This window comes from Procambarus clarkii, chromosome 17 (genome assembly GCF_040958095.1).
Source record: "Procambarus clarkii isolate CNS0578487 chromosome 17, FALCON_Pclarkii_2.0, whole genome shotgun sequence".
NCBI lineage: Eukaryota > Metazoa > Arthropoda > Malacostraca > Decapoda > Cambaridae > Procambarus > Procambarus clarkii.
The window spans coordinates 46,271,662-46,293,668 of NC_091166.1; the positions used below are offsets into that span (position 1 = coordinate 46,271,662).

Genomic DNA, 22,007 nt, shown 5'->3' on the forward strand with positions numbered 1-22,007 from the left:
AGTCGTGTTAACCGCATATTCAGTTTTCGAATTTTACGTTACATCAAATGAACACATCCACAAGGGCCGTGACGAGGATTCGAACTTACGTCCGAGATTACATTACATCACATCGTTGTAGATGCAAATTTGAATTGTTGCATGGAATAGGTATCCTGTTTGCGGATAACGAAGGAGCGGATACGTTACTGACCGTTGGTCCCGTCAGAATTGTATCGTGTGTTGGTGTAATATGTATTGTTTAAAATGCTGTAAGTTGTTATACAAGCCTTCAAACAAACAGTTACATATTTATAAGAGATTTGGCCCCTATATGAGCAGTACACTCAGCTCGTATAGGGGCCCGCGATGGCATCACTCCCGCGAAGTGACTGACGCGCGCGAGAGGTCTTCAGTTGATAAGATAGTCTTCCCGTCATCCTAGTGGCTTTCTGGTCGCTCTGAAGTAGGTTCAGGATTATGATACCTGCTGGATGGGGTTCTGGGAGTTCTACTCCCCAAGCCCTGCCCGACGCCAGGCTTGACTTATGAGAGTTTGGTCCATGGTGGTCATTGCTCTTTCTACCTGAAATAAGGATGTTAGAAGATGGAAAACGTAAAGGGGATAACATGGGTGTTAAAACTGAGGGAGCCATGTACCAGAAGACGGATGTTAGAGGAGCGTGGGCCCCTTGTAGGGGCCCACGCCCGAGGGTGTAGAGTCGCCCCTGCTTCCCGTAATCCTTGGCGTCTGACTAGGGTAATGTTGACTTTTACCTGGTGGAGGGAACCTAGCTGTTACATCCGGATACCAGAGGGGCCCCTGGCGACCTTGTCCTGCTCTGTGCTGCGCCCTTTCTCTTGGTGTGCTCTCCTTAAGTCATCCGGGGCTCTGTGTGTGTACCTACGTGTCCATATCTTAATCACTCGCTCTTGACCTTTTTTTGTTCTTTCATCCATCCTATACATTTTCCCTTTGGTGTTGCCGTTTTTTTCATTCTTTCGACAATTTACATTTAGAATGTTTAATCCTCTAATCCAACCCTCCCCTTTCTCCCTTCACTTCCACATTCCCCCCCCCCCTCGCACCTAACCCTCTCCACCCTGATCGCTGCTCTATCCTCTCCCCTCCCTCCTTCTGTACACTGGGCTCAGATTAAGATGGAGAGAGTGCCTCCCTCCCTTTCTCCCCTCCCAGGCTTGAGGCAAGCATCACCACTCTCAACAGGAGGGAACCTTAACATGTGTTGATGGTGGCGTCACCTTCCCGTTATTGAGCGCCTCCAGTGTGGGGTGACGTCCTCACTGTTTGTTTGTCGAATTCTGCAACGGTTGAAGTGATTATACAGGCTGGCATAACTGGCCGGCCTCTCACAGTATTCAAGACAGAACTCGACAAACACTTCCCCAGAGAATACCTCATCAACCAGGCTGTGATTCATACGCCAGGCTGCGATTCATACGTCAGGCTGCGAGTAGCCGCGCCCAACAGCCTAGTTGACCAGACGACCAACCGGGAGGCCTGGTCGGAGACCGGGCCGCCGGGCCTTTTGAACCTGGAATCTCTACATGGTAGGTAGGCCTATAATGCAAGCCTAGGGCCCGTAGATCCACATTACTCAGCGCTAATGTTAAGCAAATGAAAACATTGTCATCCTGGGTGAATGTGTACCTTGTGTGTGTGTGTGTTGCATACGGCTACGTTACGCAATGTTAACATTCTCTTTCTAAGTGTGTTCTTGTTTGTTGTAGACTTGCTTGATAATTATAACGAATAATAACAACAACTTCTCCTTCTTTCCAGGTGAGTGTCATTGGTATACGCCAGTCAGCCTTGGGTGACTACTACATGGGTAGGTGGGTGGTCAGCCCCGCCGGCGCTCTGGTGGGTGCTCTAGGGGTGCCACTGATCGTCAGAGGACATTAGCATTGTGGCAAGTCACCAGGATGGCCACTGGTGAATTCGCTGGCATAGTTTATTTAGGTGTTTATGCATTAATAAATTGCTAGTGTATTTATATAGATAATGAGAGTTGAAAGCTGTCATTGAGTGAGTTTGGAAGACGGTGTAAATGGCGGCGAGCTGCACAAATTAAGAATGGTGTATGTGCTTAACATGGTGCAGGCCCACCGGGGTATCCGGAACAGGATGGGGTTAGAATATTTAACACTTCGTCCTACAGGTCTGAAGAGGAATCATAATAGGCGATGCCACATTTGAGCCAGCCTGGTATTTCCGGGGCAGGGATGGGGCTCTGTGGAGGGCGGCGGCTGCCGCGCTCTCCTCTTAAAAATAACGTCGATTTTAGCAGTTTGCCTGTATGGCCGAATATGGACGTAATTTGAAAATAAAAATAAATTTGGGATTTTTTTTTTTCAGCGACAGTAAGTTAAGGGTCCTCTGATAGGTTAGGTGGGCAGGAAATTCTCATAAAGTTTCAAAACGTTATGAAAAACGTGAATTGAAAGTCATCTATTCTAACCTTACAGAGTCGGCCGGTCGACTCAAACAGAAAACGGAACACTACGTCACTTTTGTGAGTCGATTTCATTTCAAATTACGTCCAAATTTGGCCATAGCGCGCATACGAGCCAAAAGTGACGTCATTTTTAAGAGGATGGGTTGGCCTCAGCGTTTCCGGGGAGGAAACTCGTCATTTGTGTATCTGGTACATTTGTAAACATCTTTCTTTGAGGTTACCTTGATGATTTCGGGGCTTAGCGTCCTCGCGACCCGATTTTCGACCAGGCCTCCTTGTTGCTGGACAGGTCAACCAGGCTGTTGGATGTGGTTGCCCGCAGACTGACGTATGAATCACAGCCTGGTTGATCAGGTATCCTTTGGAAGTGTTTATTAAGTTCTCTCTTGAACACTGTGAGGGGTCGGTCAGTTATGTCCCTTATATGTAGTGGAAGCGTGTTGAACAGTCTCGGGCCTCTGATGTTGATAGTTCTTTCTCAGAGTACCTATTGCACCTCTGCTTTTCAACGGGGTATTCTGCAAATCCTGCCATGTCGTCTAGTCTCGTGTGGTGTTATTTCTGTGTGCAGGTTTGGGACCAGCCCCTCTACTATTTTCCACGTGTAAATTATGTGTATCTCCCGCCTGCGCTCAAGAGAATACAGATTTTAGGCATTTTAGTCGGTCCCAATAAGTATCTTGATAGTTCGGGCGTTTTTGATACTAAAGTTATGGGAATAGCCATGGTTGCTTTGGAAATCATTTCATGGTACGAATTTCTGGATACCATAATAGACGTTGGAGCTCTGGCACGCTTCAAGCAGAGATAGGCATATATGAATGATAAAGTGGCATCCACACTTCCGCGGAAATAAGCATTCCATTCACCTCGAACGAAGTGTGCTTCGGTCTCTCAGTCGTGGGGTCCAGGGTTCGAGACCTATACAACGCAGGTGAATGGAATACATGAATGAGTTGTTTGCTATAAACAGGTGTCTTGCATGGGCTAATAGGCCTTTTTTTTTGTGTGTGTGTGTGTGTGTATTATGTTCTGATGTTCATGGTCTCTGTCGTTTTCCCCACGTGGTTATATAATAGGTTTTCATTCGTCTAGTGTTGTTGTTCGTGGCTGTAGAGTGTCTCGACTGTCTTGTGACGTGACGTGTTCTGTCATTTGTCTCTCTCCGGTCTGTCTTCTCAGTATTGCCTAAAGTACCGAAGGTTTAACTCTGCTTTTCTTGACCACTTCCTTCCGGAGTGGGATGAACTGCTCCGTGGCGGCTGCACATTTTGGGGGCTATGGATGCCATCTTATTTATTGTCTTAGCTTCGAATTGCCTTTCTCATTGCTCTTCTTGCACATAGGCTCTGGCTCTCACGTGGTCCTAATTAACACTGGCAACCTGGTCCTTGCAACTTGTTGCTGGCTTGTCCTTCCTTTCCTCCTGGCGGGTGTGAGGTGTCGGCTCCAGAAAAGGTTGTCCACCGTGACACGGTGACCACCGTGACCGCCGTGACCACCGTGACACGGTGACCACCGTGACACGGTGACCACCGTGACCACCGTGACCACCGTGACCGCCGTGACCACCGTGACCACCGTGACCGCCAACTTCGCCCCGGAGGGTACAAATTTAGTCTTGATTTTGATTGTTGCCGCCGGAGACGGCTAGTTTATTGTGCACCCCATACCCATCCTGTGAGCGGTAGCGCAAAAAGCATTACAAGAGGGCACAAAAGGTCTTCATCAGACCTCATCTTGGATTATTACATAAACAATTTCATCTATCCTTCACACCTTATAGTAATAGCCTATGCTACTCTATCCCTTTGAGGTGTGTTTTATTTTGTCTATAAACGTAACTTGAACTTAACCAGCTTCGCTTCTAGCGTCTCCTTACCCCTTGACGTGAGGGCCATTAATTACCCATTTTTTCTTGCGGAATAAATCCCTAACTATTATATTCTTGTCCCTCTTTTCTTGCCACTGTGGTCGCCTTTACTATCTTTTAAACAAAAATTAAAAGCAACAAGGCCTTTAAATAGGGCTTGTTGATATTCTTCGTGAGCAGTGTCGTGTTGGGTGGGGAAGTTGCAAGAGGCAACTGCCATTATTACACACACAAATCACAATAGCGTGATGCATTTTCCAGGCTGTTGCCTTAATCAGTCGATTAAGGCAGCGTCTGGGATGCTCTCGGACGTAGGTTCGAATCCTCGTCACGGCCCTTGTGGATTTGTTCAACCACCATTATCTTTGTCTCCTCTGTTGCTCTTCTGATTATATCATTTGCACATTTGTGTTTAGCTTCGTTATTTACCTTGTCTTGCTGGAAGATCACGTCCTCTAACACGCTTCTCGTAGTCCCTTCAGTTAGTGAAAAATGTTGTCACCATTTTTTGTTATCCTGTTTCTTTATTTTCCCTATTTGTGTACGTGAGGGCTACTTTGATTGTGGCAGAGAAGGGAGAGTAAGTTTTAGATATTGAAATAAGTTTATTGAGGTATGAATGCACACAAGGGAGATGAGGTAGCTGAAGCTATTGTCATGCGGCCTTTGGCATCATCTGCTGTTTGGGCGAGCCTAGCCAGAGGACAGGTGGGGGGGGGGTGGCGTGGGAGAGAGGTGGTGGTGGGGTTTAGTGTGGGTGAGGGAGATGGGGTGGGAGGGAAGGTAAGCGTGGGTGGGGTGGCCGAGTAAAGAAGTGTTGGTGTGGGCGGTGGGACAAGACCAGACTGGTGGTATAGATCTGTCTGGCCGCCGCTCCCCTTTAGTTCACTCGCTGTTTGGCTCCCGTCTTCAGTTTGCTCTTAAGCCTAAAGCCTTTTGTTGGGAGACGTCGCTCGTTAAAGGTTGTTCTTCCCAGAGGCTGTGTGATGAGGGTCAACATGCTTGCTCTGTGTCGGACTCGTGTAGCCTAAGATGCGCCCTCGTATCCCATTCCGGGGAATGAGAAGTGTATTGAGTAATAGGTGTATGGGGAATTGGTGTATGGAGGTCTCTTGAGCATTTAGAGCGAATTTACGCCACTTTATCTTGCTTCTCACAATTGCCTGACCACTGTAATATGGCCTTAGATGCTATGGAAGACGAACAAAACGCTGAAGTCATTCGCGAAATGTGTGTATATTACGACATGTGTAACAAAGGTGTTATTGCACACAATGAATTACTGGTAATGTAGGAAGACGAGTTTTTAATTTCCTAACGAACAGAGCCCAGAGTGCAAGTCGACACGGTAAAATCCGGATCATCCACCGGTAAATCTCAGACCCCCCAGGGTACTGTGCCTGCTCCAATACTTCCTCTCATCCTTATATCAGTTGTCGTTGTTTAAGATTCGCTACTTGGAACAAAAGGTTCAAAGTGGCACGGGCTATGGTGAGCCGGTCGGCCGAGCGGACAGCACACTGGACTTGTGATCCTGTGGTCCTGGGTTCGATCCCGGGCACCAGCGAGAAACAATGGGCAGAGTTTCTTTCACCCTATGCCCCTATTACTTAGCAGTAAAATAGGTACCTGGGTGTTAGTCAGCTGTCACGGGCTGCTTCCTGGGGGTGTAGGCCTGGTCGAGGACCGGGCGGCGGGGACACTAAAGCCCCGAAATCATCTCGAGATAACCTCACGATACTTACCTGGCACAGGAGCGGGGTGGTTATATCATAGACAAGGATACAGACTATAGCTCTGTATCAATCTTTGCAGATGACGCTTGGATTTTCATGAGACAATATAGAGGACAGAACAAACCTCCAAACTGATGTTAATCAGACGTTACATTTAAAGAATGCAATTCAGTAGCTATCGTTGTTGTTTTAGATTCAGCTTCTTGAAACAAAGTTCCAAGTAGCACGGGCTATGGTGAGCCCGTTGTGGACTTACCTGGCACAGAAGCGGGGCTGTAACTGAGAGTATCCGTTACAAGTGCAAGAAAACTGACAGGCTGGATAACAAGAACCTTCCAAATAAGAGATACTATCCTGGGCTATTATCAAGTAGATTTGATTTGACTCGATAATGGTCAAGGATGGACAGACTCGTCGTCGTTCCCTCAGTTTGAGACGGGTGGTTGATCATGTCTTCAGCCACGTTATTGCAACCTGTCTGCAAGCGAAGCTATACAATGATATTGTACAGTGCTCTCTAGGGTGGAACAGCTCCAACCAAAACGGTGAGCAGTTGCTGACCTCAAGAATGTACACATTTTTTTTACCGTCGGAATACATTTAATAAACTATCTACATTATTGGGAAAGTTGAAGATTTCTTAAACTTTATTCTAAACCTCTCAAAGAACTAGATAAAGAAAACCTAGATATAGACCTCTAAAGGATACCCGATCAACCGTTGTTGTTTTAGATTCAGCTACTCGGAAAAAGTTGCAAGTAGGCTGTGGTAAGCCCGCAGTGGACTTACCTGGCACAGGAGCGGGGCTGTAACTGGCTGATCAACCAGGTTGTGATTCATACGTCAGCTTGCGAGCAGCTTAACACCCTGGTTAACCTGACCACCGGCCAGGAGGCCTGGTCACTAATATCAACTATCTATCTTATCAAATTTTAATGCAAATTTAAATCACGCATGATTTACGCTTCAGATTATGGGCGGTAATTTAGATTTAATTATAATGGTGAGGCAAACCCAGTGCCGCGAGTTGGCAGTACCTGCTTGTGTTGATCCCTAGACGACACACATTGTATAGGGGCTAAATATTTTCAAATGACAAGTTAATGCAGCCACTTGAAATAATAATTAGTTGCATCTGAGCTTTGTTCCCTTTTTTTTCATACACACCACACTCATCTCGTGAGTGGTAATGGAAAAGATTTCAGCCACATAATGGTTCACGAACTGATTCTCCAATGTGCTGTATGCTAATCTATTTATCATATGTACTAGTTGCATATTATGTAACTTCAACAAAATATTACACGTTTTGTTGGCTCATATTTGTGACGGTCACAAGGGTAGTAGATTAATTATATCTTGAGGAAATATTTGTAATTCAGTAGTAACGTGTTACTACTGAAGCACCAGAGTAATGCTTGCAGTTGTCACATTACATATACCTTAATACTGCACGGTGTCATGTTCCAATAATTACTCCTCAATCAAAATTAATTCTGTAGTTTGTTGGCAAGCTCTAGTCACGTATGACGTCTAAATTATGACATTATACTAAACTTTTTTATTCAAAAAAATTACAATGCCCTTTAATGACATTAAAGAAAATTCTTTTAAGATTGTATTAGATCTTGAGAAACAGTTGGTCTCTTGTCGTTTCTACATACATAATAAACCCAGTAAGTTTGTATAATTTATTATAAATACTTTGATAAACCTTTTGAAATGTTTCCCTCACATTGTTGGAAACAGGAGGAGTCCTAGGCTTATTGAGGTTCTCAAGAGAGTTAAGGCGGCCCGCCTTAGCCAAGGGCGCGAGGCTGTCAGCTCACGGGAAGGGGTACTGACTGAATACCGTTATATTCATTAGTACCGGCCGACAGCGCTGCCTGGTTATCTTGAGATTATCTTGAGATGATTTCGGGGCTTTAGTGTCCCCGCGGCCCGGTCTTCGACCAGGCCTCCACCCCCAGGAAGCAGCCCGTGACAGCTGACTAACACCCAGGTACCTATTTACTGCTAGGTAACAGGGGCATAGGGTGAAAGAAACTCTGCCCAATGTTTCTCGCCGGCGCCTGGGATCGAACCCAGGATCACAAGTCCCGCGTGCTGTCCACTCGGCCGACCGGCTCAGCCACATAATGGTTCACGAACTGATTCTCCATTGTGCTGTATGCTAATCTATTTATCATATGTACTAGTTGCATATTATGTAACTTCAACAAAATATTACACGTTTTGTTGCCTCATATTTGTGACGATCACAAGGGTAGTCCATTATATCTTGGGGAAATATTTGTAATTCAGTAGTAACGTGTTACTACTGAAGCACCAGAGTAATGCTTGCAGTTGTCACATTAAATATACCTTAATACTGCACGGTGTCATGTTCCAATAATTACTCCTCAATCAAAATTAATTCTGTAGTTTGCTGGCAAGCTCTAGTCACGTATGACGTCTAAATTATGACGTTATACTAAACTTTTTTATTAAAAAAAAATTACACATGCCCTTTAATGACATTAAAGAAAATTCTTTTAAGATTGTATTAGATCTTGAGAAAAATTGGTCTCTTGTCGTTTCTACATACATAATAAACCCAGTAAGTTTGTATAATTTATTATAAATACTTTGATAAACCTTTTGAAATGTTTCCCCCACATTGTTGGAAACAGGAGGAGTCCTAGGCTTATTGAGGTTCTCAAGAGAGTTAAGGCCTTAGCCAAGGGCGCGAGGCTGTCAGCTCACGGGAAGGGGTACTGACTGAATACCGTTATATTCATTAGTACCGGCCGACAGCACTGCCTGGTACACACACACACTTTACTAACGGCTGCCCCTTCCCCCTACCCCCACCATTTTCACCTGGGACCGACTTGGGTCGTTATTATCTTAACGACACTTAATTGCATCTGTAACTGACCTATTGTCGCAGGATTTGATGCATTGCGTAAATGTACGAGTGCACACACATACGTTATATATGCTATAGTCTTTTTAATTGACAAATGTTTTGAGGCGTGGTTCCAAGGGTAGCCTCTACCAGCGCTTAGACAGGCTTCTGGGGCTACCGCAAGCGATGCTTGGAGCGGAGAGAGATAGAAATAATGCTCATTCAGGTAAAAGTACATACATTCAAAGTGAGTTACAAACATACTGTTGGATTTCAAGATAGCTAGTACATAGTATGCCTTAAGCCACTAATACGCACAGCTTTTCGGGCAAGACAAGGGATATATTCTGATTAAAAGACAAACATGGAAACTTTGCCATGAGGATCACTTGGATATCAGTTGCACAAAGGTACGTAATGTGGTGAAGGAACCTGGCCTCGGAGCGGGCTTGGAGTAGAACAACTCCCACAAACCCATCAAGCGGATATCAACTCGTTAATCGCCTTCAAAGCGTCGGTGTTCATGTAGATTTACAATACCTGCTGATGTTGATTTGGTGGCAAGTGGCAAATTATTTGCACACACTTCTTTACTATAATGTGAAAACAGATAAAGAACTTAGAGGTAACTCATCACTTATGTTTAGGTAATATCTTTATTTAATTAATATGGTATTCAATATTTCCAAATATATTTTAAAGTTTTCTCGCTGTCAGTATTGTGTGTAGGACTTAGGCTGAGCACCGCCGCCTACCGTGTAGTGTTGGGTGCGTAACAAGCAAACTAGATAGAAACAGTTTACCACAAGTATAAATTGTTCAGCTTAAATAACATGACTATTTCCTGAACCCGTTAGGCCCGGTGACACTGACGGCACTGCCCACATGATGGGTATATGGGAGTCAGAACATAATAATTAAACTTCCTCTTGTTTCTACGGCATCACTATGGCCACAACCTTACTCTGAAATTCCCGATGAATATAAGATGAGTAATACTAGTAAGTGTTGAAGTGGTCATAATGTGCGTGTCAGAGGGGTGTTTGGTTTAAGGAACAAGGCTGTGTTGTATAAAGCGACTTCCTCAATATCGTGCTGTTGTTCCAAGAACATAGGGATTAGGAACTGCAGCAAGCCTATTGGTCCATACGTAGCGGCTCCTGTTTATATCCACCCAAACTTAAGTTAGCCGGTAATATGTAATACAAATAAACAGTCCTGTTTAAACCAAGTATTTATCAAGGCGTTTCCCAAATTTAAACTTACTCAATTTGTCTTGGTTCTTGTTCTGTTTTGTTGGTATATAATAATATTGCATGTCCTTATTGTTATGACCAGTCATTCATTTGTGCACTTCATTCATGTACGAGAGTTTCTTCAATCTCTTCATGTGGAAGGTTTCTAATTAGGTGTTTTGTTGGCGATGTTGGAAATATCGCATTGTATGACCTTTAGATTTACCCCGTGGGCATGTTGTGTGCCCGGGTGTAGGAAGCTACGCTGTGGACAAGACATGCACAAGTAACTGCGAATGAACGTAGTTTGGCCAGTATGTGCTAGGTGTAGTGTGTAGTATACTTGTGTAATTGATTTTTGCCACCGCCTTCTCGGTTAATGTCGATCAGTACAGTGTTATTAGCTTAAACTTTAAAAGTATAGTATATAGTGGTTATTTTGCGCGAACACTTGTCCAGACTCTGCATTATGAAATATCCATGGAGTGAATAAGGTTAAGCCACCCAAGAGGTGGCGCGGGCATGAATAACCCGTAAATCCGTGGAGTGCTCATGCATGACACTAGTAGAGAAGTGGAAACAGGTGAGCTGTTCCAGAGGTGGCCGGGGTGACTTTCCTTTTTCCTCGCTAATAGAAAACCTGAGGTTGGCGACCTCTAGGTTACTTGAGCACGCACAACAATGCCTTGCCTCTTCACGGAGCTTGTAACTGCTAACTGTGGCTATGGACGATATTTTCACCTATTTCATTCATGCTTGGAACATAGTTTAACGCGAATATTAATACTGATCTTTTTCATTGCCTGCCGATGTCGACCGGACTACGTGTAGAACAGTCGGCAAAATTCTTGACACACCTTGCATTACTGTAATGGGATGTGAAAAGCTTTGATTAATTTGCCAATTGGACCTGCCCGACCTGTGATTGTGTTATTAGCTACCTATGTGCTTTAATATACTGTACCTACAATTTTCTCTCATCTTTTTTTTCATTTCATGTAATCTGTTATCATTTTTTGTCTATAATTTTGCAAGTATTTACCTCCTTAAAATTTTCTTAGATTAAGGACCTGCCCGAAACGCTGCGTGTGCTAGTGGCTTTACAAGACTGTAATTACCATATTTGTATCCTCACATTCCTTATGTACATTCTTGTATATGCATAAATAAAATAAAATAAAATAAAATAAAAATTTGGTCCTGTTTGCTCCGTCATCCCTCGTGTAATTCTCTCCCCAACACAATCTTGTAGCTCTCCCCCCCCCCCCCCCCCCACATCTTGTAGCTCTCCCCCCCCCCACATCTTGTAGCTCTCCCCCCCCCCCCCCACATCTTGTAGCTCTCCACCCCCCCCCCCCCTACATCTTGTAGCTCTCCACCCCCCCCCCCACATCTTGTAGATCTCCACCCCCCCCACCTCCCCTCCACACACACCTTGCAGATTGGCATATAGTCCCTGGGGTCATATGCACAATCTCAATGCTGGGAGAATCTTGTACATAGGCACAATCAGCCATACTGATTGTAAATAAAGGACTAATATTTCAGTAACGAGATATTATCCAAAATCTGTCAGTGAACATGGGTTCACCGACAAGTTGTGTAGGGGAGGGGGATTGTGTTATTATAGTAGTCAGTTGATGCTAATAATCTGGGGGAAAAACATGCACAGTAAAACTCGCAGATGTAATAATTTATCGGAAGTGCAGGTTCTAGCAGAATGGATAGCTTCCCTAACACACTACTGCCGTCGCGACAGTAGACGGGCTATTCATACCTGTGATGGGAGGTGATGAGGGGTGGGGGTGGGGTCACAAGTCTTTACTCTTAGTACTGTACTTGGAGACTAGTTCCTGCACAATACAAATATTTACATCCAATAAAATATTATGCACCTTGCTAGCTAATGGTCTTCAGTGTAACTAAAAAGTCTTCTACTGACTTTCTTATTGATAAATCATGTTAATAATATAAATTTTTTGTGCATAAACAGCCTTCACTCGCCTGACAAAAATTAGCTTTGCTTACTCGATCGTACATGAGGTACTAATTAAGTATTCAACGTGCAGATCTCTGAACACCAGCTGATGACTTGTACAAGTGGTGCACGGGGAATTTTTACCGGCCAGCAGCATGGTTTGCTTCGTGCAAGATCAATCAATATTGGAGCAATAGGCTCAAAACAGAACCAGTACTTACTTTCATTAATAGACCTGTATTCACACAATTGTGACATTAATTGGCTGCTGCAGCATATGGCCTGTTGAACACACGTGCGCAGGTCAAGATGAGGCCCTAGTGGTGGATCACCATCATGTGACGACTCTAGAGCGGCTTTTCCAAAGCTTGGCTCGGCTGCTTCGCCTCTTAAGGAACAGTGACGCGGTTATTGGGGTACATCTGGTCACAGCTATTGTTTAGTTATCTTCCAGAAAAATTTGTTTATTTTTGTCATAGTGTAAGTAAGCTGTCACATGATAAAAAAAAAAACTTGCTCAGAGTGAGCTCTCATGCATTCCATAAAGCTGATGGGGTCTACCGAGCTCCTCCCAGCAATTGCATTAAGGAATCGGTCACAATACAGGAATCATAGTGGATGGCATTCTAATAGCCTGAGGGTGGCAATACTGTGGCATTTCCAGATCAGGTAAGTACTGTTGGTTACTGCATTATTGCAGGTGCCTACCTTCCCATGGGGAAACATCTTTACATACTCTCACGTTCTATTTACTTCATTATCGCAGGTGCTTACCTTTCCATGGAGCAACATCCTTGCATACTCTCTCGTTCTATTCCTTCCAGAAGAGGCATCCTTAAATTGATATTGATTCACATAACTGGAGTGTTTTGCCTCACCAGATGGTCCCCGCAATTTTATCACCGCTGATAGATACTTGATGTGATGGATGCAAATTGATACAGGTATTTGTATCTTGACCATGATTGTTGCAGCTTAATGAGATTTACATGGGCTTCAGTAAGCAACTGTGACAAATTGCTCCTTCATATGCATATCTTTTTCCTGAATTTACCTGAGGATCACTATGCTCCTGGTGGCTGACGGGGGACAGGAAACCAATAGTATGTTAAAGATACATCTTTCTCTTGTTCCTTCCATGGGTAGGCGGTTCCATGGGTTCATAACCCAATGGGTGAAAGAGCATCAATTTTTGTCTTAAATTATGGCTTGTTGAGCTTAAAGCTATTGCTCTTTGTATGCATTACATTTGACCTTTTATAAAGAAGTGTTCTGGATCAATATCCTCCAATTTGTTTAGTATTTTAAACATCTACAAAATCAGCACTATACGTCTCGTTGACAGTTAATCCTGTGGCCTCAACCATTCCTGATTTGAGTTGACTTAGATCTAGGATGATTTTTTGTCGTGTCGAACGTTCTCCTGAGCGGGTATGTCCTTTTGAAGGAGAGTTCTCCATGATTAGATACAGTAGTCCAGATGATAGACTAGAGACTTGAATAGCCCTTAGGTTTAGTCAAAGATTCATTTGTGAACGAACGAATGGTATAGTGAACAATATGGTTGAAAATGCAAAATACATCCATGAAGAGTAGAGGTGCCATAGGGATGCCATGAAGAGTAGAGGTTCCCCAATGGTGCCTCTGGAAGACTGTATGAACATAAGAGGTCCATGGCTATTAATGTTGATATTAAGAACTTGGGTGAAATTATAATTCAGAAGGCTTGTAATTAAATTTTTGTATTCAAAATGTTCAAAAAGTTATTTAAAATTTTAAATATATATATGTTCTTAGTGAGATAGATATATATATAGATATATATATATATATATATATATATATATATATATATATATATATATATATATATATATATATATATATATATATATATATAATATATATATATATAATATATATATATATATAATATACTGTAATATATAATATAATATATAATAATATAATATATAATATAATAATACAGTACTGTAATAAAAAAAAATTATTTGTCAAGTACTGTACTGCAATGGTTAGATGTTTAACTTCATTATATTTTTGACATTGTTAGTTAAACTTTTATTATGACTTGGATTTAGCCATTTAATATTTCTGCAGTTAATCATGGATGTTTGTTTTTAGTTTACATTATTAAATGATATGTTCTTCTTTCAGCTTCTTGGATAATCGAGTTGGTGGATTCTGGAACTGGATGTTTACGCTGAGCAAGGTTCCTGAATTGGGCGACACCGTGTTCATTGTCTTGAGGAAACAGCCCCTGATCTTCCTTCATTGGTATCACCATGTGACCGTCCTTCTGTATGCTTGGTACTCATATTCTGACTACATCGCTACTGCCCGCTGGTTCGTCTGTATGAATTACCTTGTGCATAGTGTTATGTATAGCTACTACGCTCTTAAGGCCCTGAGGTTCCGTGTGCCACGTTGGGTCGCAATGAGCATTACCACTGCACAGCTAGCTCAGATGATAATGGGTGCTGCTGTTAACATCTGGGCTTACCAAGTAAAGCAAGCCGGTAATGAATGTCACGTTTCGTATGACAACATTAAAGTCTCGCTCCTCATGTACACTTCCTATTTTGTCCTCTTTGCCCACTTCTTCCGTCGGGCCTATGTTGTGAACCCGAAACAAGTGGGGGCTCGGCTAGCCAAGAAGGGCCAAGAATCTTTGGTTTATGAAGGAAAGAGTAGCAAGGGAAAATTGGAATAAAAATTAATAAATATATTATTGGATAAAAAAATTTAAATAGCTACATGCCTGCCTCAAACATTGATTTTACAAGATAACCTTTATATAGTGAAAGCAAAGTTCCAAGAATGGCATGGTTGTTGCTAGTTCTTGCAGTTTTGCTACCATTCTGATATTTGTGTGATCTAGGCATGATCAGCAAGTCTTTGGAATTGTAGCTAAGAACAGGTCATAACTTGTCAAATGTTGGAACATTGAATCTTTAAAACGACCAGAGGTAAAGCAGACTCTGGCTCTTCTTCACGTTCTGGAAATCGGAAGTTGTATTTTTTTCTGTAAACTTTACTTCCTCCAGCTTTAGTGTAAATTTTCTGTACAAAATAAATAGAAAAAGGTGATTTAAGTGATCAGCTATAATAGTTTCTATTAAAGTGTTGAGAACAGTGGCTGCTTGATGGAATATATGGGAGCGGCTCCTCACCCGAACTGATCTTCAAACTGTTTGCTATCAACTAAGGGCAGTTATATTGCTTAGAGATAATTACTTGTCAAACTAATTCAAAAATGGTGTCTGAATTTGAACACACAAATTAGGTCTTGGATTGCTGATAGTATATGTGCCATAAGAGATTTTTTGGCAGTTATTTCATAATTACAGTACTGTAGTAGTAAGTGGCAGGAATTATTTTCAACTGCAAACAAACCCTAATTATTGATAAAATGAAACAGGTAACATCTGTGATTGAACTCAAAGCACAGTACTAAAGCAGAATGTATTTGATACTTTGTCCATAATGTTTACAGAATACATGTTTGAGTTCATAGTACTGTATCTGAAGATATGTACATTTTGCATAATGCAGAACGTAGCATACTTTAAGCATAAAACATTAGTACATTGTTCGTTATCTGAAAGGGTTCCCTTTTGACCCCTTTTACTAGGTTAGTGATTGAAGTTAAAACAGATGCACGGGTGAATATTTTAATATAATCAATGTCCACACGGTACTGTGTGGGTCTGAACAAGAGCATGATCAGTTTTGCATCACAGAATGTATGTATGTAACATATCCTTCAGAATACTTGTCTGGAGACATTCCAACTTAATATCCCTCCTCTAACCTTTGATCTCTTGAATTGCATTCCCCTTATGTGAACAACATACTTGATTCTTGTTGTGTAATGTCATCAATATCTAATATTTCATTGGGTAATTATCTGCTAATCTAAACCTATCAAATCTCATCTTTTCCTTATTTCTTGTGTAAATGCACAAATTATCATCGATCTTTTAATTAAAACATTGTTCAATATTGTGTAGTATTAGTTATTTTGGAACAATTGTTATATAGTTTTATATTCCTTTAGTGTAAGGTTACCATGAACCACACTGCACATGTGATAATAATGTATTAGTTTTAAACTGGAAACCTGCAATTATTGGATTTAATATTGTATCGTTTCATTATTTAAATTGTACTGTATACTGTACTGTAATTTCATTATTTTGTTTCACCAGTCATGTCTTAATTTAAGAGATAAATAGAAAATTTTAAAAATAATAAATAGTATTGCTAACTTTAAAAAAAAGATGCATCTGGATATTTGCTAGTAAATATCTGTGCAGAACTTTAATTTGATCTATTCTTTTGTATATATTTACTACCCATTAAGCTGTGAAACTATATTTTACTGATTCTACAGGATGTCTACAATATCATGTTGCTTTCCTCTTGATGCTCTCATCAAAACTGTAGTACAGTATGCTGAATAAAATGAATTGTTATTCATGTACTGTATTCTCAAGTGAACAGGTTTAAAATAATTATAAATTTGTATGCAGTGGCCCATATTCATGGTATGGAACAATATCTATAGCTTCAATGCCCTGCTCTCTCTCTCTCAGGAGCTCTCCATTAATGGGTGACCAAGCAGATGTATTTCCAGGAGGCTATTATCACCACACAATCTTTTCACTCCATGTTACTGGTTATCTGCCTCTACCATTTGATTTTATATCACCCTTGTTTTAGCCATATCCGCCTCCATTGGGAAGGCGGAGGCAGAATTTCTTTCACCCTGATTGCCCCTGTTCACCTAGCAGTAAATAGGTACCTGGGAGTTACAGCTACTATGGGCTGCTTCCTGGGGACGTGTAACAAAAAGAAAGCCTGGTTGAGGACCGGGCCGCGGGGACGCTAAGCCCCTAAATCATCTCGAGATAACCTCAAGAAGATAGATCCTTTGTGTTAAATTATTCAAATGTTTCATCCTGATTAGAACACCCACCTTCCACTTAGTCTAATGTTTCTCAGCACTGCGTAATGATAAGAAGCCTCGCAAACATTCCTTTACTGCACCTTTTATCTTCCACAGTACTTTCACATCTTTTTTCTACCTTTTTTGTTCTATTGCATATCCTTCCCTTTGTCTATGTACACATTTGTATGAATTTTATGCTCGAATAAAATATTTAACAAACAAAACCCTTTGAAGACATACAACCACCAAAACATCTCTTGCTATGTAGATCTGGCACATGTCATATTCACAAACGTCTTTGCTTTCATTCTAGCATTCATATTCTCTCACAATAACTTTTGTACTGTCATGCAAATTCTCCACAAAATCATTCAGTTGCTTCCAGAACCTTGATCTTATTCTTTTCCTAAATATTCTCCACATACACTAGAACATATGCAAAGCTGTAAAAAGTTGGAATATTTTAAGGTAGCGGTGACTGCCAGAACTATTGGCAGTTTGTTGGGTTTGGGAAGTAGAAAAACTCCCAGGACCCATTAAAGGTATGAAACTATTACTACTATGTATTGTTCTTTTACCCGAGGGCCACTAATACTAGTGGCCTCAATGAGGACAGGAAGCCGGCGGCTTGTCACAGGTCCCCCTATTTGTCTATTGGTTTAGTTCTAATTATTGGTATAGTAATTAATAAGGTAACCACTAAAAGTTTGGGAGGAGAATTTTAATTCATCATTAAGTAAGGTTTACCATAGCATATGACACAATTCCATAGCATAACTTTGCCTCACAGACCATATTCTTAAAATGTTAAACCTGTTCACTTTTGAGTATCTTCATTTATTATTTTAACTGTATTTAAAAATAGGTCCAACAGTCCATTGTGGGCAGCCTGTAATTGCATTGTGGCATTACAGAAGATTGTTTTTACGGTTTGTCAAATTTGGGTAGTAATGAAATGGATCTTAAAATGTTCAGCAAATAACTTTTAATCAGACTGCAGATGGCTTAATTTTTTATGCCAAAATTGTAATGAGCTTAACAAATGTGGAATAAAATGTCAAAGGTCCTTAGTATTCTGAGTTTTATTTTTAATTGCTAAAATACAAGATATTAAAATTATAAAATTTAACAATTAAACGTCCAATACATTAATTGTAAGCTGTGATACATAGTAGAAACTTTTTTTTTCTACTATGCATCACATGTGGGCAAATTTCTTCCACTGCAGTGGTGTTTTTATTTCTCTGGTGCATTTTCATTGTTACTCTATATAGGATCTCTTCAGGTAGTGGCTATTTACAAAGATGAAAACCATAAAGTCTACCAGCTCTTGATGTTCAGAGACGGGGGGGGGGAAAAAACAGGAAGAAAAGCAAGTTCATATAAATTAATTTGCAAATTTGAATTAAAAGGTAGGGTAAAGTTGGGTCCATACAATTATAGTACAGTATTGGCATTCTCTGGAAGTTTATTACAGAATTTTTGGTACGAATCACTTATCAAATGCACATACAGCTTTGATTCTAGTGTCAATACCCTTGAATTTTAACTACAAATACCAGCCACCAGAGATTTGTCATAATAGAAAGTCTCAGGACAACTAAATCCTGTTTTTCAAACGGGGAAACCTATTGGCCATTTATGAGGGAGTTTTGTTATTGTAACAATGTACATTCTAGAGTATATTATTATTCTTTAATTTCCATAATATTAATTTAATTAACACTTGATAAATAAGACCTGGCTCCTGGATATTTGGCCCTGTAAGTGTCAGACTAGTAATCTAGTATCGGATAAATACAATTTATCCAAATGTTTGGAAGCTAATTTCCTGAACTGCAGTGTAAAAACTTAATATCATAGGGGACACAGTAGCAGGGTGCATCAGAACTATATACGGTAATGGGGTTTCCATATAAAAAAAAAAATACATATCCACTAGACATTCACGTTCAGCGACTCATTTCTAGGGAGTTGCTGGCCACAAAGTTCTGATATTAATGTGCGGACTTTTAAGTCGGTGGTTACCAAGCAACGAGATGCTGATCATTACGATACCTGATGCCAAGTTGCACACACTGAGGGGTGATTGTGTCTAGAAACCAGGTGTTATAGGAATGTTGGCTAAACATTAAAATGAAGTAATATACCATAAGCCATAATATAGATGGATATCCTGGCAAAAATTTCCTTGGAAATGGGCAATAGTCATATGCTGTACTATTACTTAAGTGGCTGCACTTGCCACAAGGCTTCATCTCCAGCCACTTGCTTGCTTATTTTGGTTAATATCTTGAGTATTGAATTTCCATAAGTACAGGTACATAGTGTCATTTCTATATAAATGTCTTGCTATACATACCATTGTTCTTTCCATAAACGTGTTACAGTATTTCTATTTTTACATTAGATTAACTTGCCTATGAAGTTTTAATCTGTAATTTTACCCTAATGCAACATTACAAGACTTACATATGTTTTTATTTAACATTCAATTGATATCAAATGTTGATACTTTTTTTTAAAAGTACTGTACTTGTGTATGAAGATAATTATTGTATTATATAATGTAGATATTTAAAGCATTAACAGTATATGTTCTTTAGTGCCGAAAACAGAATCCAATAATTTTCCAATGACGTCGAAGGTACATTGTGGTACAAATTTTCTGTAATGCTACAGAGTTTTTCTTTTTAAGGTTGGCTGCCTTTAAATAATTATTTCTTTGCCTGAATTACTTTTCTACTTTCTGGATGAGTGCCTCCTTAACCATATTGGAGTGAGAAGTAGGGAATGATTCTTATTTATGCTCTCTTCAGTTAGCCGGAAAAAAACAAACAAAGAATCATGGCCCACATTCTCCTAGTTCCGTACAGTATTTGGTAAAGGCTGAGATGTTCAAATGAACATGTACAATACCTCATCTTTTTATGGAATAACATATAGCCATAATTAGAATCATGTGGTAGAAGAGTTTACCAAGCTTATTTGTAGCACAACTTGTATTTAGTTTTCTTGATATTGAGGATATCCTGTTGAGAAAACCAGAAAAGAAAGAATTCACAAAGTTGTCAGTTTTAACATTAAAGGTCGACATGTTTTGTTTTGTGGTTGTCTTGTGATGTAATACTTTTATGGAATGTCAGATGTCTTTTGTTACGAATACAGCTATGTAAATGTTGCAGCAAAGCAGTCGGACTTAACGATACTTGGTTACTAATAAACAATTTAGTAATCTTCGAAACACTTGAAGTCTGGATTTTCTATTTATTTTATATTTTTTTCAACCTTAAAATTATAGTTCATGTTCTTTAGGTGTACAAATGCTTTATATATGCAAAATCTGGATTTTCTAATGTCGATCAATTTTGTGGGTGCACTGGCATGATGTTAATGTATGTGGGTTATCCAAGGTTAACACTACATCTGTGTGCCAGTAGGTCTCATTAAATGTTTCTTTGCAAAGTAATTGCTTCCGAGGGTTTTAAAATAGTAACTTTGTAATTACCTTTGCAAAATGGTTTCTAAAGTAAAGCACCAGTGTTATGGCCCCTGCTTTGCTTAATTTGTGGTTCCAAGCACACAAACCATCCCCAGATGTAGCAGTTCAAAGCTCAAGTTTTATCCTCAGATATTGTGAACTTGTGTGGAGGATAGTCACTCAATGTAATCCATGTAGATTGCTGATGCATTGCTGCTGGTAGAAACATTGTAAAAGTTGTTTTGCTCTCCTGAGCTGTTGTCAGTTTCGAGGCATAATTAAGCAGCAGCAGTAGTGTTAATTGGATTTTTATTATTTGCATCCTGGATTACATTAAAAGTACAGTAGTTTTCTTGTAGAGTATGTGCCCCTGTACCAGCTGATCAGATGGCTAACAACAATGTTTTCATTTGACTAGTTTGATTTATTTGAATGAAGATTATCTTGCTAACGTGTTAAGAGTTTTGGTGACATGAACCATTACTTGGAAGATTAGCTGCTTTAATTGTATAAATGACTTCCTGAATAGCTCTTTTAATTTTTGTTAAAAAAAAATTATAAGATGTATTTGCATTAAAAAAATATCACTAGATCATTTGTATTTATCTTCAACATGGCATGTTGAATAATGATTCCATCCATATTGTAACTAGGTATTTTTACATATAATGCACACATTTTAATAAGTTAACTCAAATCACACTTGAAAACCTTCTCGACATCAAATGAATACGCTTTTAACATTGTGGTTTCCTTCCAAGGTATTAGTTCACTGTGGCCATTACCCCATACACCCATTGTTAAACACTAAGGGGTTACTGCTTACTTGCTGCCTCATGGTGCCCAACTGTTAATTAAATGGAGGAATGTTTAAGCTGTTTTGCTTTATCCCTTAAAATGTTTTCTACAGTTTAAAGGTACACTTTGCTGTTTGCAACCTGTGTACACTTAAAGGAAATGATTTTAACCAGAAATGGCAGAATTTATTTTATGGTAATAGTTGTTTTATCAATTTAACAAATTAAATATTGTATTGCAGTTAAGTTAATTAATGTAACGGCTATTAACAATGCTGTTACTGCCTTACTGCAAGCACTAAACCACAGATTTTTATTTGTTAACCAAGACATGGTTGCAGGAAGACTACCCAACTATTGTAGCCCAACTCGAGAGATAGTGGTGCAGCAATTTACTACCACTGGGAGCTATCATACTTAAACTATGAAAAAAAAAAGACATTTGTGAAGTATATATTTTTCCAGTTCAAATTCAAGGGTTCAGACTTGAACTTAACAGTGGTAGCGGTCTATATAATTCCAAACAGATATAACCAAATTCAACTATAATCTTAATTTAAAAAAAAACTTTGCCAGCCTGATA

At 40.1% G+C, this 22,007-nt stretch overlaps 1 protein-coding gene across 3 annotated transcripts in view; it reads left to right on the forward strand.

Moving 5' to 3' along the window:
* Baldspot (elongation of very long chain fatty acids protein baldspot) overlaps window positions 1–21,501 on the forward strand; it is a 197,900-nt gene extending 176,399 nt beyond the window's left edge. For all 3 annotated transcript variants that reach the window (XM_069325964.1, XM_045765721.2, XM_045765722.2), the window contains exon 2: window positions 14,350–21,501. In XM_069325964.1, coding sequence (XP_069182065.1) covers window positions 14,350–14,905 — 556 coding nt within the window. In that variant the 3' untranslated portion in view covers window positions 14,906–21,501. The remainder of the gene's footprint in view (window positions 1–14,349) is intronic.
* Window positions 21,502–22,007: the final 506 nt, after the last annotated feature.